Source organism: Equus caballus, chromosome 27 (genome assembly GCF_041296265.1).
Source record: "Equus caballus isolate H_3958 breed thoroughbred chromosome 27, TB-T2T, whole genome shotgun sequence".
NCBI classification, from domain to species: Eukaryota; Metazoa; Chordata; class Mammalia; order Perissodactyla; family Equidae; genus Equus; species Equus caballus.
In genome coordinates, this window is record NC_091710.1 from 32765122 (window position 1) to 32784525 (window position 19404).

A 19404-nucleotide genomic window follows, 5' to 3' on the forward strand; every position below is an offset into this window, starting at 1 on the left:
GCAATAAAAAAATGATTTCATGTCTTATCAAATCACAACTCCAGTTTACAAAATTACAAAGGATATGGAACAAAGGACATAACACTAATTCACATTGATAGTAACAAAGAGCAGCATACGGTAATTGCCAACCAGTCAGTCATTAAGCTTTTACTGAGCTTCAGAATACAAAAATGACCTATGAGAACACCTTACTGCTGCCACCCAAGGGAAAAGTGTGTGAGGAAAACAAGCATTTACCGAGGCTCTGCCCACTTTATTATTTCATTTCACTTCTCCTCGCAATCTGATACAGTAGGTATGATATCCATTTTATAAATGAGAAATTGAGGCTCAAAGCAACTCAATTATTTGTGCAAGATCACAGTTTTTAAGTGGTAAAGTGAAATTCACACCTAATTCTAAAGCCAAGCATTTACTTTCTACCTTACTCTACACAAGTAACAAGCCAAGATGACCCCAGAATTGTAACTCAAGCTTTCTTCCTCTTACGTGAATTCTGAAAGCACATCTACACATTTGTCCTAAACCCCTTATTTACTCCTCCCATGACCAATGTCCTCCTTCTAATCTCATCAAACAATCCCCCAGGGGGAAAGCATGAAACCAGGACTCTGAAATAACACCCCTGACAGCTAGGGTTCCATTTTAGGAGACCCACTGGAATATTTCTTGCTCTTGGGCCCTCAATCCTCATGCTCAAACATATTCTTTCAAAAGACCAACACTCAAAACTCTGCTCCAAACAGGCAAAACAAATAGATTCCCTCTATCTCTAACCAAGATTATTTATATCACAGCAAATTTAAAAATATTCAGGTTTGACATAAAATAAACATATATTTGGACACCCAGTGAGATTTATTAATGTCTTATCTGAGGGCTGAATATGAAACAACTCATGGGGAGATTTACAATCTTAATCCTGGATTCTCTTTACAGATGAAAAGTCTAACACCCACCCATTTTAAAAAGAGAATTAACAGATTCCTAATAATTCAAGAAATAAAACAAGAGTACAAAACATATTTTTTTAAGTCTAAAACTGCAATTATTATACTTAACAACTTTATAGTTTGGTCAGCTGAGAAGGAGGAGCGAGAAGGACTCCGTAATTCTTTATCTCCAATCTGAAGCTGCCTCTGAAACCTCAGTTACCGTGGAACTGCACAAAGCGAGGACACAGCTCTGATATGCAACCAGTTTCAGATAACACGATAAGCACGTAAAACGAGACCTGACTCGTTACGTGAGCCATTTGCTCAAATACCATTTTCATACAACACCAAACTTAAGCCATGCATCTCACTGAAATCCACAGATTGTTTCGAACCATCATGGTTAGTCTAGAACTAAACATCAATGTATAATTAATTCCTTTAATAGATGGGCTTCAGCAATGAGTAAAGTCTTGCATCACTTTAAAAAATGTATAAAGTTTTTCTGTTCTTGTTTTTTGACCTTTTTCCGCCGATCTTTTCTTAAGGCCTTAGGAGAATGAAAGCATTCATACTAGTGCTCTTCTGGGAATTTAAATAAAATGCAATGAACAAATACAAAACTATATGTATATATTTACCACCATTATCCAGAATGCCTACTAAAGTGGTCCCAAACTTATTAGGTAAATACATAAATACTCTAACCTTCCTGAAAGCAGGTGAAAATAAGGGGGCAAGTCTTCAAGATAACAGTGCTCAGTGCCAGTGGGGATTACTTCAGAAGGGAAAAATTACCATCATTTTTGGCTCGTCTCCGTTTTAAGGATACAAGTATGGAATTTTGCCAACTTTTAATTTTTATGAAAATGCTACATTGAGACTTGTTTAAAAGATCCCAATTCAGTTTTTATATGGAAAATTGATGTTTAAAATGCCAAAGGGAGGTATTCTGGCAGGAAAAAGGGAGAAGACAATAATGAAACAAAAGCAAGTAAATCAAATTCCCAAGACTTCACTGAATTTTCAATGCATTTCTGCACAGAGTAAAAGAGGTGTGGAAAATACCTTTTCTTAACCTAGCACATTTATGGATGACATCTGGATAGATAATATGACAGACAAAATCAAGAGCCCTGGAGGAGTTCTCCAGCAGCTACAATTTCTTTGGTTCTTATTATTAAGAAGCTGTCGCTTTCCAGAATTTACCCTAATTAAATTTTATATATATATTTATGAAAAGAATATTCCATATACTACTGTTTAAAAAACAAAAGTGAAAAATCAGAAATAGTCTAAATGGCCTAAAATAGGTGACTGATTAAAAAAATCATGGTTATTTCTGTATAATTTTTGCGAGTCTTCAAAAATGAGATTATAGGAGCCAGCCTGGTGGCATAGCGGTTAAATTCACATGCTCCGCTTCAGCAGCCTAGAGTTCACTGGTTCGGATCCCAGGTGCAGACATATGTACCACTTATCAAGCCATACTGTGGCAGGCATCCCACACATAAAATAGAGGAGGATGGACACAGATGTTAGCTCAGGGCCAATCTTCCTCAAAAAAAGAAAAAATGAGATTAGAAATATTTACTGATAATGAAATATATTCACAATACAAAGTGAAAAAATGAGAAAACAAAACAGTATGAATTGAATGATGCCTATGTTTTTAAATATGGAGTAGTAGATGAATATCATCCTTCTCCTCTTCTTTCTCTCAGCTTTTTAAGACTAAATTTTTTAATTTTTTTTTTTTTTTTGCAGGGGAAGATTCACCCTAAGCCAACATCTGTTGCCAATCTTCATCTTTTTCCCTTCTCCCTCCCAACCCCTAAAAGTCCCAGTACATAGTTGCGTATAGTTGTAAGTTCTCCTGGTTCTTCTATGTGAGCTGCCACCACGGCATGGCTACTGACAGACAAGTGGAATGGTTCCACTTGTCAGGAAACAAACCCAGGCTGCTGAAGTGGAGCACGCCAAACTTTAACCACTAGGCCATCAGGGCTGGCTCCAAATGATCCCTTTTTTATTTAAAAAGAACTATGTACACAGGTACACTGAGTCTAACAGCACTGCTAATAGAACTTTCTGCAACAATGGAAATTTCAATATCTGCACTAACATGATAACCAACAGCCAGATACAGTTATTAAGCACTTGAAATGTGGCTAGTTAAACTGAGAAATTAAATTTTTAATTTTTAAAATTTTAACTAATTTTCATTCAATGGCTACCATATTAGACAGCAAAGGTCTAAATAAACGGAAAACAAGGTATGACAATTAGTGTATTTTCTAATTTTTCTTTAATGAACATCTCTTACTTCTAATAAGACTGTTAAGACAAAACTAGAAAGTTGTTAATCTTCAATATACTATATTTAAAATAACAAGAAATAAGAATGTACCAGAAGCAGTCCAACACTGATCCCACCCTCTGCTCCCCCACCCCCAATCTCAGGCCACTCCAAGTTCCAGGGCTCTTAACTTCATCAAAGGACAGGTAACCATGGAAGGGATTAGCTAATTTAAACTAAAATGGAGTTTGTACAGCAAAGTAAATATATGTTTCTAGATAGTAGACATACAAAATGGATTCACAAGGAAATTATGAGAGGGATATTACTTTAGGAGTGAGTTATAATAATAAAAACCTGGTTTAAATTTCAGTAGGTTATCTTAAGACTTTGTTTTGGGGGTTTTTTTTGTTTCTGTTTTTTTTTTTTGTAAAGCTAGGTAAAGATTATTCACCACTTTAAATTTGCTAAATATTAGATGATCTAAAAAGCTAAACTAAGAATAAGGAAGAATTCATTTGCAGACTTAAAGAATGAAATTAATTTTTCATGCTTAAAATGTATTCTTAAATTCCACTAAACAGAAAGAACTCTCAGTTCTTAATCAAGAAAACATTTCCATTATAACAACTTTATACTCTACAGAATATGGCTCTAGAGAGCTCTACAGAGCATGGCAAAGTAGCTTTCTTTCTTTCCTCATTGAATCAGCTGCCTTATGCACAGGACGTAAGTATTAGTGAAACTATTTAGCAAAGTACTTTAGCTGCCTCAAGGGAAGACACTTTATGATGTATTATCTATTCACAGCAATTTTTGGAAAATTTACCACATCACCTTTTTCTTTGGTCCCCCTCCCTACCTCAACTCCTCAGCTCCTAACAGGAGCAACTCATGGGTTGAACTGACAAGGAACAACCACAAATGTTTAACTTCCCATTCTTTATAGAAAATTCATTACAATCAGAAGTCAATGCATGACGTGAATCAGTATTCAACAACCTATCCTAAGGAAGAAGAACAATGATTTGACAAATGGCGGATAATCTAAACATAATTTATATCTGACTATAAAATGTGTTTTATATTTGTATATGAATATGGGAGTGTTGGACATACTGCAAATTCACATTACTTTAAAATAAAAGAACCTCAAAATATCACCTAATCAGGAAGTAGAAAATTACTCAGTTTCCTTATCCATATTAGCAAAGACTAATGCAAAAAACCCAGATAGAACAAAACCACCTTCTTATGAATTGTTTTGTCATTCCACACACATTTCTTGAGTATATAATTAGATACCACTTATAGGTAATGAGAATACAAGAACGAATAAGAAGATTATTGTTAGTTCCCTATCACAGAGAACTAACAATCTATCAGGCAAGAAGAACCAAGTAAGAACTAAGCAGAGTACTACAGGAGCTGTAACAAGGCACTAACCGGTCTGGAGCATGCTCAAGTTCACACCTTACCTGATTCAGTATAAGAGACTGTCACCCAGTCCTACAGCAACATTAGAAGGTAAATATATTTTGATTACAGAAACTTTAATTTAATTCATCACTATGCACATACCAACTGCATATGCTAATTATCAAGGAGGACGGTATTATAAATTATTATGATCCTGGGTCACTTGAGGATCAGCTCCAAGATATTTTTCTCCTTCACGGCAACCAAACAGACAAGTTCTTCTTCTTAAACAATCCTTTCTTTATTATTTATCTTTATGTATGAATTCAATCTCATAGAGTCTTACAGTCAGGGTAGTCAAGGTTATGCTGCAGTAACAAAGTATTCCAGCATTTCATTGGCTTAGCAAAACAAGTGCATTTCTTGCTCACACTACAAGTTGAGAAAGTCACAGCAGGGAAATTCCCTCACTCACAAGCCCAGGCTGCAGAGGGCTCTAGGTTAAAATGTGATCACTAAATAACCAAGGTAGGGAAAAATATAATATGGTAAACTGGCTCTGATTCTCTCTGTTGTTTTTTTTTTTTGAGAAAGATTAGCCCTGAGCTAACTACTGCCAATCCTCCTCTTTTTGCTGAGGAAGACTGGCCCTGAGCTAACATCCATGCTCATCCTCCTCTACTTTATACGTGGGGCACCTACCACAGCATGGCTTTTGCCAAGCGGTGCCATGTCCACACCCGGGATCCGAACCAGAGAACCCCGGGCCACCGAGAAGCGGAACATGTGAACTGAACCACTGCACCACCGGGCCGGCCCCTAGGCTCTGATTCTTACTTCTGCTCAGAAGCTATATATCTCGCTCCCACTCACATTTTGTTGGGAAAAAAAAGAAAGTAAATATATTCAGTGGACAGAGAACTACTCTACTTCTAGATGCCAACAAGAAGTGTAGGTTTAGACTACACTAGAACTATAAAGACCAGTCTTTGATAATTAAACTGCTCATGTTTCCTGTCTCAATATTGTGGGAATATGGAAAGCTATGAGAATTCTACCAAAACCAATAACATGAAAAAACAGTTCAAAGAACATCTATGTGTCTTAATCTTGGGAAAGCACAAACCGAAAAAATATTTAAGTATTAGGAATTAATGAGTATTTCGTTACGGAAACATTTCAGGAAACGAACTATTAAAAATAACCCATTTTGCCAAATTCTAGAAATATACTTCCAAATAACAGGGGCAAATAATGCTACCTCAGAAATAACCATGTACATTTTAGATAATTATTTTCTAATTTAACAAGGTCTACCTAACTTTTACTCTTAAATCTTAAAAATGATCCATATAATATATTCAACTTTTCATTATGGAATAGCTTATTCTTTCATTTAATTTTTAAAAATGTATTCTTGGGGGCTGGCCCCGTGGCCGAGTGGTTAAGTTCGCGCGCTCCGCTGCAGGCAGCCCAGTGTTTCGTTGGTTCGAATCCTGGGCGCGGACATGGCACTGCTCATCAAACCACGCTGAGGCAGCGTCCCACATGCCACAACTAGAAGGACCCACAACGAAGAATATACAACTATGTACTGGGCTGCTTTGGGGAGAAAAAGGAAAAAAAATAAAATAAAATCTTAAAAAAAAAAAACGTATTTGAAACAAGTTGTTATAAAGCATTTCAAGCAGAGACTCTTAAACCAAAAACTGCTTTCCTGCATTTCTGCAATATAAACTACAATCTTATTTTACTATAAACTGCTTTTAACCTAAGAATTATTGTCTAATAGAAATCTTGCCTTATTATTCCAATGCTGGGGAGACATCAAATACTTTTCCTATTTTAATGGACAAATTGGCCCTCACCAAAATTAAAAGTCTTTGCTTGTCTAAAGACACCACTAAGAAAATGAAGGACAAAGCAAAGATTGGGAGAAGGCATTCAGAATACACACATCCAACAAAGACTCATATCCACAACTCAAAAAGAATTCTCACAACTCAATAATAATATTTAAAAAATGGCCAAAAGATCTGAACAGATACTTCACAAAAGAATAGAGACAAATGACCAATAAGTACATAAAAACATGCTCAAAACATTCAGCCATCAGGGAAATGCAGCTTTTTTAAGTTCAACACACTCTTATCATTCTACCCAACAATTCCACTCTTAGGCCCCCACTCAAGAGAAATCAAACAGTATGTCCATACCAAGACCTACACATCAATGTTCGCAGCAGCCTTCTTCATAATAGCTACAAACTGGAAACAACCAAACATCCACCAACTGTGCTACATCCATACAACGGAACATCGAACAACAAAGAGGAAGGACTATTGAAACACACAATAACATAAACTGACAAATTTTTAGCTAAATGGACACAGAAAAAAAAGGAAGAAGACTCAAATAACTAGAATCATACATGAAAGGCTTAGATTACTACCAAGCTTACAGAAATACAAAGGATTATAAAGGAATATTATGAATACCTGGATGGGAAAACTAGACAGCCACATGCAAAAGAATGAAGTCAGACCCTTTACCTCACATCATGTACAATATTAACTCCAAATGGACCTAAATCTAAGAGCTCAAACTATAAACTCTTAGAGGAAAACATAGGGTTAAATCTTTATAACCTGGGATTTGGCAATGGATTCTTAGATATGACGCCAAAGCACAAAGAACAAAAGAACAAGCAGACTTTTTCATGTTAATGATTAATCATCAAAACTAGAAATTTTTTCCCTTCAAATGATATTATCAAGAAAGTGAAAAGACAACAGAATATTTGCAAATCATCTGGCAAGGCACTTGCATCTAGCTAGAATATATAAAAAACTCTTACAACTCAGTAACAGAAAGTTCACCCAATTAAAAATGAACAAAGGATATGAATAGACATTTCCCCAAAAAATATATACACATGGCCAAAAAGCTCATGGAAAGATGCTCAACAACATTACTCATCAGAGAAATGCAAATTAAAACCACAGGGAGGTTCTGGCACAAAGCAGGCATTTTACTCTGAGTAGGATGAGGTATATTACACTGGAGAGAGAGTGCAAAATAAGGCAGACAAGGTTCCTGTGTTTATATTAAGGCATGGGGGTGAGGGGAGTCCACAGAAAGATGACAAGCAAGCAAATGAACATACGATTGAAAAAATATATAATTTCAGGCAATAAGTGCAATGATATGAAATGAAACTTGGTTAGTAAAATGAGACATGGTTAGAGAAACCAGACAAGAAGGGTAAGAAATTATGACAGCATTGTTAGAGCAAGAGTACAAAGAACTAACATTATGAGCAAAAATCTGGGGAAAAAAGTGTTCCAGGCAAAAAGAACAAGTGCATAGACTCTGATAAAGGAAGAGGCTTGGTACATTCTAGAGACAAAAAGGCCAGCGTAGCTGGGACATGGAGAGAAAAGAGAGAATGACAGGGATGAAGACCATGCTGTAGGCAGGAGCCTGAACCAGATCAAGTTGGGCACCGATAAGGAGTTTAGATATCATTCAAGTGTAATGAGAATTCCTTGGAGCATTTTAACAAGGAGAAGGGTGTGATCTGATCAGGGCATATAACCTGTGCATTTGCCCCATGCTTGGTTTAATGTTCTGCTGTCACCACCTTGAAATTCTTAATAATTTTAACTTGTATTTTGTAAACAAAGTCCAACGGAACAGAGTATGTGTGTGAGAAGAGATACATCGGGTGGCAGCACATGTGCACATAATAAAATCAGAAGTTTACAGACAGCTGTTTAACGCTATTAATAAAAAAACTTTTTTTTTTTTTTCAGAAACTGTATTAAGGTTATCCTTTAAAGGGATGATGAGATGGCTCAAAGAATGTTAATCATTAATCAGTCTTTGGCAGGATCCAAATTCAAAACCAAGCTCATCTTTACCTCCTCCTCTCCCTTACTCACTCCCCTGTAAGCCTCATCACTTGGTTATAGATACCTATAGCCAAAGGAATCCTGAGAAAAAAGAACAAAGCTGGAGGTATCACACTCCCTGATTTCAAAATATACTACAACGCTATAGCAACAGAAACAGCATGGGACTGGCACAAAAACAGACACACAGATCAATGGAACAGAATCAAGAGCTCACAAATAAACCCACACATCTATGGACAACTAATTTTCAACAAGGAAGCCAAGAACATACAGCAGAGAAAGGAAAGTCTCTTCAATAAACAGTGTAGGGAAAACTGGACAGCCAAATGCAAAAGAATGAAAGTAGACCATTATCTTACACCATACACAAAAACTAACTCTAAATGGATTAAGGACTTGAGTGTAAGACCTGAAACCATAAACTTCTAGAAGAAAACAAAGGCAGTACACTCTTCGACACTGGTCAGCAGAATATTTTCAAGTATCATGTCTGACCAGGGAAGGGAAACAATAAGAAAAAAATAAATGAGACTACATCAAACTAAAAAGCTTCTGCACAGCAAAGGAAACCATCCTCAAAATGAAAAGATGACCTAACAATTGGAGAACGTATTTGCAAACCATATATCTGATAAGGGGTTAATATCCAAAATATACAAAGAACTCACACATCTCAACAACAAAGAAACTAACCACCCAATTAAAAAATTGGCAAAAGATCTGAACAGAAATTTCTCCAAAGGAGATATACAGGATGGCCAAAGGCACATGAAAAGATGTTCAATATCACTAATTATGAGGGAGATGCAAATCAAAACTACAATGAGACATCACCTCATGCCTGTCAGAATGGCTATAACTAACAAGATAGGAAATAACAAGTGTTGGAGGGGATGTGGAGAAAAGGGAACTCTCATACACTGCTGGTGGGAGTGCAAACTGGTGCAGACACCATGGAAAACAGCATGAGGATTCCTCAAAAAACTAAGAATAGAACTACAATACAATCCAGCTATTGCACTGCTGGGTACTTATCCAAATGATATGAAAACACAAATGCATAAGGATACACGCACCCCTATATTCACTGCAGCGTTATTCACAATAGCCAAAACTTGGAAGGAACCTAGGTGCCTATCAAGGGACAAACGGATAAAGAAGATGTGGAATATATACACAATGGAATACTACTCAGCCATAAAAAACGATGAAATCTGGCCATTTGTGACAACATGGATGGACCTTGAGGGTATTATGCTAAGTGAAACAAGTCAGAGGGAGAAAGTCAAATACCATATGATTTCACTCATAAACAGAGGATAAAAACAACAAACACATAGAGACAGAGATTGGATTGGTGGGCGCCTTGCTTCCCAAATAAAATTGGATTCTCTTAAATAGAAAGAAGAGGGAATAAGTTCGAGTGGATGGTCAACTACGTTTGAACAGAAGGATAAGACAAATAAGATATAAGGCTCAGCAAGATAATGCCATAGTGAAGTGCTACGAGGCCACAGAGAAGAAGAGCGTATTTGAGGGAACCAAGAGGACTTCATGGAGAAGGTGAAAATTGAGCTCAGCCTTGAAGGATGGAGAGTTATTTTCATCAACGTGAGTGGGGAGAGGTTAAAGGTCAGGAGGAATGAAAAGATCTCTTTGTTGATACCAGAGTACTGTCCAATTCAAATGAAAAGTAAAGTTTCATAGTGAATTGTGAGAAGACAATACTGGAAGGACCACGTAGGTCCATATAGTAGAGCATCTTGCTATCAGCCCGGATAGTCCGTTTCAAGTCTTTAGTGAACTGTTAAAGATTTTGGAACAAATCTAATGGTGGTGTGATGCACAATCTAAGTAGGAACTGACTGACCCAACCTCTCATTATTCTCACAAATGTGTTATGCCCTTAGAAAACCTCAAAATCCCACTTTTACTTGGAGGACATCTGCCAGATTCTTCATCTGAGTATTTCTACCTGTTTTTTAAGAGCCAAATCAAATAGCAGATTCTCTGGGGACCTTCCCAGTACTTTGAACTTGAACGTTTTTTGAGCACCTACAATGCACTAATCACTAAAGTAGATATCGACCTTTGTTCTTTATTAAATTATTAATCATTTATATTATTTAATTCTAATACTGCAAACACATATAGTGCTTACGATCTTCTACAGTGAGTCATTCAATCCTCATAACGCTCCTGAGAGGTGTTATCATCATCATTTTACACCTGAAGAAACTGAAGTGCCATTTTTAATTATAAATGATCAGTTCACATAAATATCTCAGTAAATCGAAGTTTTTCTTGAGCTGTGTCTCTTTTTGAAGTCTCTAGCTACAGGTGCAGAGCCTTGCACATCACAGTGGGTATTTGGTGATGTCTGTTGAATGAGAGATTGAGGAACGTGGACGTGAACTGTGGAGAAATAGTAGGTGGGAACAGCCATGACATGATCTGGGTGCCCCCTGGTTCCCTGTGTAGTCTCTATTTTCTACATTTAAGTCAGAAGACTTAGATTTTGATCACTGACTGTCTTTCTGTTGTGATAACATGCTGACTATTTTGTTTCCATGAGGATTATGTAGTAAGTATCTGTACCTACCCGCTTCTATTTGTTGTTTTCAAACATTTACTCATTTACTAGTATTTATTGTGCCTACTTTGTTCCAGGCACTTGCTGGACATTTAGATTTATACATTGGTGAATAAAACAGGATTTAAAAATGCTTATAACACCAAAATAGATGGTGATATATTTGGCCTAAAAAAATAATGATTTCCAGATTTAATATTAACTGGTTAAGAGTATTTTACGTAATAAAATTGATGTGAATGCTCACATAGATGCCTCTTATCTCAAGTGAGAAATTGTTCTATGTTACATTTTTACAATTGAATTTTCCATAATCTTTATAATTTATCCAAATGATTTATTTTTATTATTTAAACGTCATTAATCTAATAATCTTATGGTTAAAACCCTCTCATTAAATATAGCTACTGAACTCATAGAATTACCTCCCTGCTCTTATCAAATCCTGTTAACATGAATAAAAATTCTGTAGCCAGTGATTTTATGTATGGAAGCCAATGATTTTATGTATGGAAGCCATGAAAGCTGTATTAAAGGCAGAATAATCCACTTTCTGTTGAACAGATTTGATTGGAGAAGTAGGAAACTGGAAGCAGGAGAGAAGTCTTGGATCATAGGTGGCAGCAGGACCAGGTAGACCAGAAGGATCTGGTATTGTTTACGGATTAGAAGACCCTTGTGTAAAGGATCAGATAATACATGAAGTTATAATAAAACCGCATGTAAAATTGTCAGACTGAATGTCAAATGGTTGAGTGAGAAACTCAAGCTTTCAGGAAAACCAAGAATCGAGACATGAAGAACCAAGCTAGCTCCAGGGACTTCAGGAACAGAAGTTGGTGAACCTTCTCGGTAGAATCCTCCCTCAGTGTTGAGGGGTCTTGGCTTCAAGTCCACTCTGGTTTTCCAACCTGAGATAGAAGGAATCCAATGCCCCCAGCTTGGGCCAGATGTTGACTCCTAATCAATCATCTCTGGTATCAGAGAAGTTTCCTAGTATGGACATGGTTCTTAGGGCCACAGCACTACAAATAGGTGCCAATCCCACAGAGCTATCTATAACCAAGTGGTGAGTTGTATGGGGAGTGAGTGAGGGAGATGAGGGAGTAAAGATGAATTTGGTTTTGAATGTGGACCCCTTCAAAGATTGATTAATGAAGAACTAAGGCACAGAAAGTAATTTGCCTCATAATCTATCACAAACCAAGGTGCTTGCGAACGGGAGATTCAACAATAGTCACCAGGTCACATGATTCCTATTTCATTGTTCCTTGCAGCAGACCACAATGGTCCTCAATTCCTCTAACTATAAAAGCAAAGTCATCCCTATTGCTGGTAACTCCATATTGCTGATAACTACTTTGTTCATTTTTATCAGCCCAAATTCAACAAGTCATTCAACTGGGTTATTTACCACCTAATTTCTCACACACACACACACACACATCTCTGAATATATATATGTGTGTGTGTTTATATACAAATTACACAGATTGTATATTGTAACAATATCTGCTTTAACGTTCTGTCTGAACCAGGATATTATCCAGGTTAATACACACACGTACCACACAACAAGATTTCGGTCTGACTGACAGACCATATATACAATGGTGGTCCTCTAAGATGAGTACCATATAGCCTCAGTGTGGAATAGCCTATACCATCTAGGTTTGTATAAGTACACACTCTGATGTTCACACAATGATGAAATCGCCTAAGGATGCATTTCTCAGAACATGTCCCCACCATTAAGCTATACATGACTGTATTACATTTGATTGCATGAACTTGAGTTTTATCTATATGAAAGATCACAGCTAAGGCATGCCCTTTACTTTCCTATGACAAAGAAAGGGGAGGAAGAGATAAAACAATTTTTTAACAAAGAATACCTAAATGGTAAATAATGAAAAAAATAGAAGAAATCTTATTACTCATTAAACAATTAACTGAAGCTTTAAGTTGGAATGGGAAAAATGAGGATGGCAGTTTTCATTAATTCATTTCGATAGCCAACTTTGTCTTAATTATGGTATTAAATGATACTGTATCTACTTGGCTTAATCTCTCCTAATACACCAATTTGCTTAAAGACATTTTAGAAAAATATCATCAGATCTCTATTTTCTCTTGCATTTTCAATAACTATAAAAGTATCTGAATCAATATCATGTAATACAATAGGATTATTTCTAATCATGTTATTTTCATATTAACAATAAGAGCAGTTGCCAGTCATTGAGCATATACTACACAGATATCACACTAAGGGACCCTACCTGCATTCTCTCATTTAATCCTCTTAACAACTACATGAAGGACAGTTATTACCCCCATTTTAATACCTGGAAGAGAATAAACTTGTTCAAAGACCCAGGTCTCTTTGACTCCAACCAGTATGACATAAGGCTATTAAGCCAGGAAAACGAAACTGTTTTTTTAAAGTTTTAATTGTTAGATTTTTAAGTAGCAATTAGCATTTAGGGCTCTCAAGTAAGATATCCAGTAAGGATCTCCTTAGTCTCTGCATATAAGACAAACGATGTCCAGAATTATTTGAAAGTATAGAGAAAACGAAAGAAAGCAAGTGGCAGGAGCTTTGTTTCTCTCAATAATGTCACTTGCTCTATTCAGCCTTTTTTACTCCCAAAAAGCTGAAGAACTGCTCTTTATCTAGGGAATCAGTTTAATCCTTTTCTTCCAGTAGTCTTTGGAAGGCATCACTGTTGTAAAAGGAAAGTCCTTGGTCTAATTTTTTTTTTCTCTTTATGGGGAACTTACTCTTTCTGACTGGAAAACTTCAGGATTTCTATATGCCTTCCTCAGTGTGTATTTTCTCATCAATACACCACAGAACTCCATGAGCATTTTCAAGCTCAGGACTTGAGTTTTTCTCTACTTATCATTTGTTTAATTATTATTGATCTCTTCCATCAGTTATTTTTCTCTTTTTTTTCCTTCTGGAATGCCTATCACATGTAAGGTTTTAAAATAAGTTGACTTAACTGGGTTTACTTACCCTTTTTTTCATGATTCCCCTATGCTACCATTTTCTTCAGTACTGAGGGATAATTCTCACATATGATCTTCCAGGCTACTAATATGGTCTTTCTTTAATTCATCTATTGAACTTTTTATCTTAGAAAAAAATTAAATTTTTTTTTGGTCCCAGGAAGTTTCTCCCATACTACACTTCAATCTCCCTGAGGGATCTTTTTATTTTTATTTTTTCACTCAGGTGTTTATCTAACCAGTGGATATGGATTCTGATTGTTCATTCAGAAGAATCTCTTCGGCTAAGAAAGCTTGCTGTTCTTCATTTGGCTTACTGGGCATCAGGTCTGATGTTGGCGTACTCCAAACAGTGAGAATCCTACTCACTGTTACAAGACCATGCACCTCTATGATCTTTGGAATTGTTTGCTGAGGAACCCAGAAGTCTCCAAAGGGAACATGCTCTGTCCCCTTCTCCCTTGAGAACCACAGAGTATAAGGAGAGAAGGGAGTGTGAGATACATGCAGATAGAGTGAAGGCAGTGGGAAGTATATATAAAGAGTCAAGAGATTTCTTTGCTACTTTAGAGGCCTCATACTAGAACTTCCACTTAGCTACCTTCTCAAGATCTCTCTATCAGTTATATTCATTTGGAAATAACAGAAACCCATTGTGCCTACCTTAAACTGAACCTACACGAAGGTGGAGGACCAACTTTAGAAAACTACAGAGCAAGTAGAAGGAAGTACAACTGTCTTTTAGTAAGAACATTATGGCTGGGCCACTGCCAACAATGCAGCAAAAAACTGCTGCTAAAGAGGCCAGCCCAGTGGCATTGTGACTAAGTTTATGCACTCTGCTTCAGTGGCCCAGAGTTCACGGGTTCAATTCCTGGGCACAGACCCAGAACCGCTCGTCAAGCCATGCTGCGGCAGCATCCAAAATAAAACAGAGGAAGACTGGCACAGTTGTCAGCTTAGCGACAATCTTCCTCAAGCAAAAAGAGGAAGACTGGCAATAGATGTTAGCTCAGGGCCAATCTTCCTCACAAAGGGGAAAAAAGAAAAAACCCTGCTGTTATGAGTGATTCCTTAATATCTTTAAGACTTTGTACTCAAAATTCTACATTATAGAAGGGGGGCTCTGATTAACCAAACCAAGACCATCCCTGACTGCCATGGGGTAAAATGAAGGAAAGTCTGACTCCAGGAGCTTCAGTGTTCCTCCCCATAATAACCATAATTTTAAATCTCCAAAATCAGAAAAGGAGTTGGACACTAGTTAGACAAAATTTAAAAAGGAAAAGAAGAAAAAACATGGCAAATGTCCATTATGACTCCCAGATCTTTTATAAGTCGTCTTTGTGAAAGATGAGTCTACCATTTGCTTTTAAAATGGAATTTCAAAGCACTAACACTTGGATAGTCTCAAAAAATCATATGACAAATGGAGAAAAGAAGACATCATTTATTTTAATTTTATGGAGACTTTAAATCTGGGAGTAGGAAGAGGTAGGGGAAAATGAATAAGTTCTAAGGGCAGAAAAAGTGCTGATTTCTAAAGTAAAGCAGATTTGTTAAACACAATATAAAAATTTGATCATCAATATTACTATAATGAACTCCATAACCTGTCTTAAGTAGTTGGTTTTAATTATACAAGCATTTAAAGTTGATTTTTTTAATAATCTCAGGCTGTTTTGTTCTTTTTTTAATGCTAAATAGCATCTATGAAAGAAACACATGGGTTAGACTTTTAAATTGGCATTTTAAAAAAATGTCAATAAAGGGCAAATAGGAGAAACCAGGAAGTCTACTTCACATAGTAGTCATAATTCATGTTGAGATCTTAGCAATAATAACAACAGTAATTAATAATAGCAATCAATATTTATTTAATGTTTGCCACACCAGGTACTCTAACTACGTCACATGTATTATCATGCTAATCTTCCCAAGAACCCTGTGAAGTATGGATATAGTATTCCCATTTCACATACAACGAAACACAGAGGTTAAGTAAGTAGCCCCTGATCTCACAGACAGCTGGTAACTGGGGGGGGGGGTCAAGACAAAAGCCCAGAGCATACGCTTTGCAGCCGCCTGCCCTGCTGCCTCCCTTATGGCAGTGGTACTGTGGCTTGGCTCTACCTCTATAAATATCAAATGTATTCACTATTCTGTTTCACATATAGAGATGTGATTAATCCAAAAACAAGGAGGCCAGCATTTCATCATCTAGGCAAAAATATTTTAAAAATTAAGTTTGTACAGTAATCTCTCACAACTATCAGATTCAAGCAAAAAGAAAAACATAATAATAAGCCTTCCAATTCTTTCACCCAGTTGTCCCAAAGTGGAAATTTGCCTAATAGAACAGAATTCCATAACTACACTCAAATTCAGAAAGATGATACATAAGCTACCGGAGGTTTCAGTATATCTGAGAATAAATCTCCTAATAGCTCCTGAAAGCTAATTAAGGTGCAGAAGGGTCTACAACCAATCTTGTTTCCCATTATAACTATGTTACATACTTTAATAGCAGCTGTATCCTCAATTATATTTTGATTATAGTTTCAAAGGTGTCCTTCTCCTTCCCTCAACTTTTATAAGGCACAAGAACTTAAAAACAAGGAAACCAATATGTGCCAAAGGCTACCGAGTACTGCAGGACTGGGGAACCGCGGGGACTTATTGCTTAAAACTTCAAGTCCTACATCCAGTCCTTTATTTCAAGAGAACTTAGATAAAAGCAGCATTTTCAGTATGTACATTTGGAAGCTGGATTAGGAGGAGGAGGAGAGGAATATTAATTTCAATAAGATATTAAAAGCACCTATGGAATAAAAAATTCAGAGAGATACAGGTATGAAAACAGAACACTGAAGCCTAGAAAGGATAATATTTCAAGAAGGTGAAAGCTGTATAAAATTCTAAGACTAATAACAGAAAACTCCAATGGATGTGACAACAAGGTGAAGCAAGAAGGGATAAAGGTGGGGAAGCTGAAAGTCTAGAAGATTTGGTAAGAATACATATCAAGGTCAATAATATTCATCACATAGTATTTATTACAAGGAACTTAAGAGGTTTGGTGGTCAGAGAATATAAGTTAACGTTTTTTAGGGTAGTTTTATGTAATAACTTAGTCCAGGATGTTTTAGTAAAGACTTAGGAGGAAATGGGAGAATCAACCGAAAATGGAAGATCTCAAAGATCAAAAAGGACAGGATACCCAAAGGGTCATGTCAATGGATGCTGAAGTGACGAAAGATAATGATAGACAAGGTGATAAAGAAGTTATATGTCAGGCCTTGCAATAATCTGAGGAAAACTGAAAAATATCTTGGAGGCTAGAATAGATGGCTATTAAGAGACAGAACATCTTAACGGCACCACCACTACATCTTTAAAAATGACATATATTTGAGTTTTAGCACAAAGATAACTGTTTAAACTGAAATGGATGTCATCCAGGAAGACAATAATTATGTAAATCAACCTGCCACAAACATCCACTATCTTGAGTAACACTCAAAAAAATTAGGCTTGTCCTCTAGAAGCTTGTGTTAGATTTCAAAATGAAAGATTTTGTACAATAAAGCAAAATCTAAAAAATACAGAGATATATAAAAGAGAAAGAAATGCTGATTGAATAAATTTCATACAATCTAAATACTTAAAATGGTTGAACAGTTCAATTTTGTTCGAAATTGCTTTTCCTCTAGACTATGGCACATTTTGAAATTAAGCTTTGAGCCACTTACTCAAAGCGCCCCAGTCCTCACAAAAGTATCAGTCTCCAATTCTAGCAACAGAAAGAAAAAGGCTTTGCCTTAGAATTAGATGACTTTTCTTGAATCGACCTAAAGCATCCAAATATGTCATCCAATTCAGTAAGACCCTGTACTTTATAATGGCTCTCATTTAGGCCAGGATGGAAAATTTGCGGTCTTTTAAAGAGACTGTAAATTAACTAAATTTGATAACGGCAATCCATCAAAATTTAGTTCCATACCAGGCGGCATTTGACTTGCATTTGGAGAGTTAATTTTGTGAGTCTTGTTCTTGACCCACTTTAGATTACCATCTTTCTACCTTCCTTTTGATGGAAAAGAACTGCTTCTAAGAATAAGAAGTAATAAAGCCTTCTTTATTTATTCTGAGAGAACGCTATCTCCACTGCAATATAAGACAAGAGAGAATAGTGAACCTTTGTTTAACATTTTATCCCTGTCAGGTTGATCTTACAATGTAGATATCAAATAATACTTACCAATACATACATCGATTTTCCCTTTAATAGCAGCTTCATGCAGAGGGGTATAGTTCCAGTTATCCCTGGCATTCGGATCGGCTCCTTGGCACAGTAACAGACTCACAACTTCAGCATGGCCAAAAGAACAGGCATTATGAAGTGGGATGAGACCGCCATCGTCACGAGCATGAACATTAGCACCCATCTGTAGTAAGTGTTCTACAACATCCTTCCTTCCAAAACCTAAAAAAGGAAACAACGAAAATATCTTATACATTCAATCAATTTTGTAAAAAGAATCATTAGAATTCCTTTAACAATATCAACAAAAATGAACAACTCAAGTACTGTATTCTATAGCAAAAAAGGCAAAAAAAAAAAAAAATTGGCTGCCATTCAAATGGATTCTCTTATCTCACGTAACTTAGAACTAAGACACCCCTTCCTTTAGTCTTTGGGCAGTGCATTCAAAAAACATTTCTTCAACACTTATTATGTGCTGGGCAACTGTGCTAGAAATACAAAATGAATCAGACAAGACTCTAGTCCAAGGCATTCACTTTCCTTTCATGCTTCACAAGACAAAACTGTATGCACAAAATCCATCTCTACATTTCAAGAGAGAAAGATTATTCAAATAATCAAATAATTTGCTGACAACCAAATCAAAACAAATCACAACACTCAACATTACACGAGGGAAGTTGGAGAGGAATGTATAGATTTCAGAAATATGTGGTGATGGTTTGGTTACAAGAAATTTGAGGGGCTGGCCCTGTGGCCGAGTGGTTAAGTTCACATGCTCCGCTGCGGCGGCCCAGGGTTTCGCTGCTTCGGATCCTGGGCACAGACATGGCACCGTTCATTCGGCTACATTGAGGTGGCATCCCATATGCCACAACTAGAAGGACCCACAACTAGGATGTACAGCTGTGTACTTGGGGGATTTGGGGAGAAAAAGCAGGAAAAAAAGAAGAAGA

The 19404-nt window shown here is 36.5% G+C and overlaps 1 protein-coding gene across 1 annotated transcript in view; it reads right to left on the minus strand.

The window, feature by feature from the left end:
• TNKS (tankyrase) overlaps positions 1-19404 on the minus strand; it is a 202047-nt gene that overhangs the window by 152056 nt on the left and 30587 nt on the right. The window contains exon 2 of the mRNA XM_001495978.7: positions 18443-18667. Within this exon, the coding sequence (XP_001496028.3) occupies positions 18443-18667 (225 nt within the window). The remainder of the gene's footprint in view (positions 1-18442; positions 18668-19404) is intronic.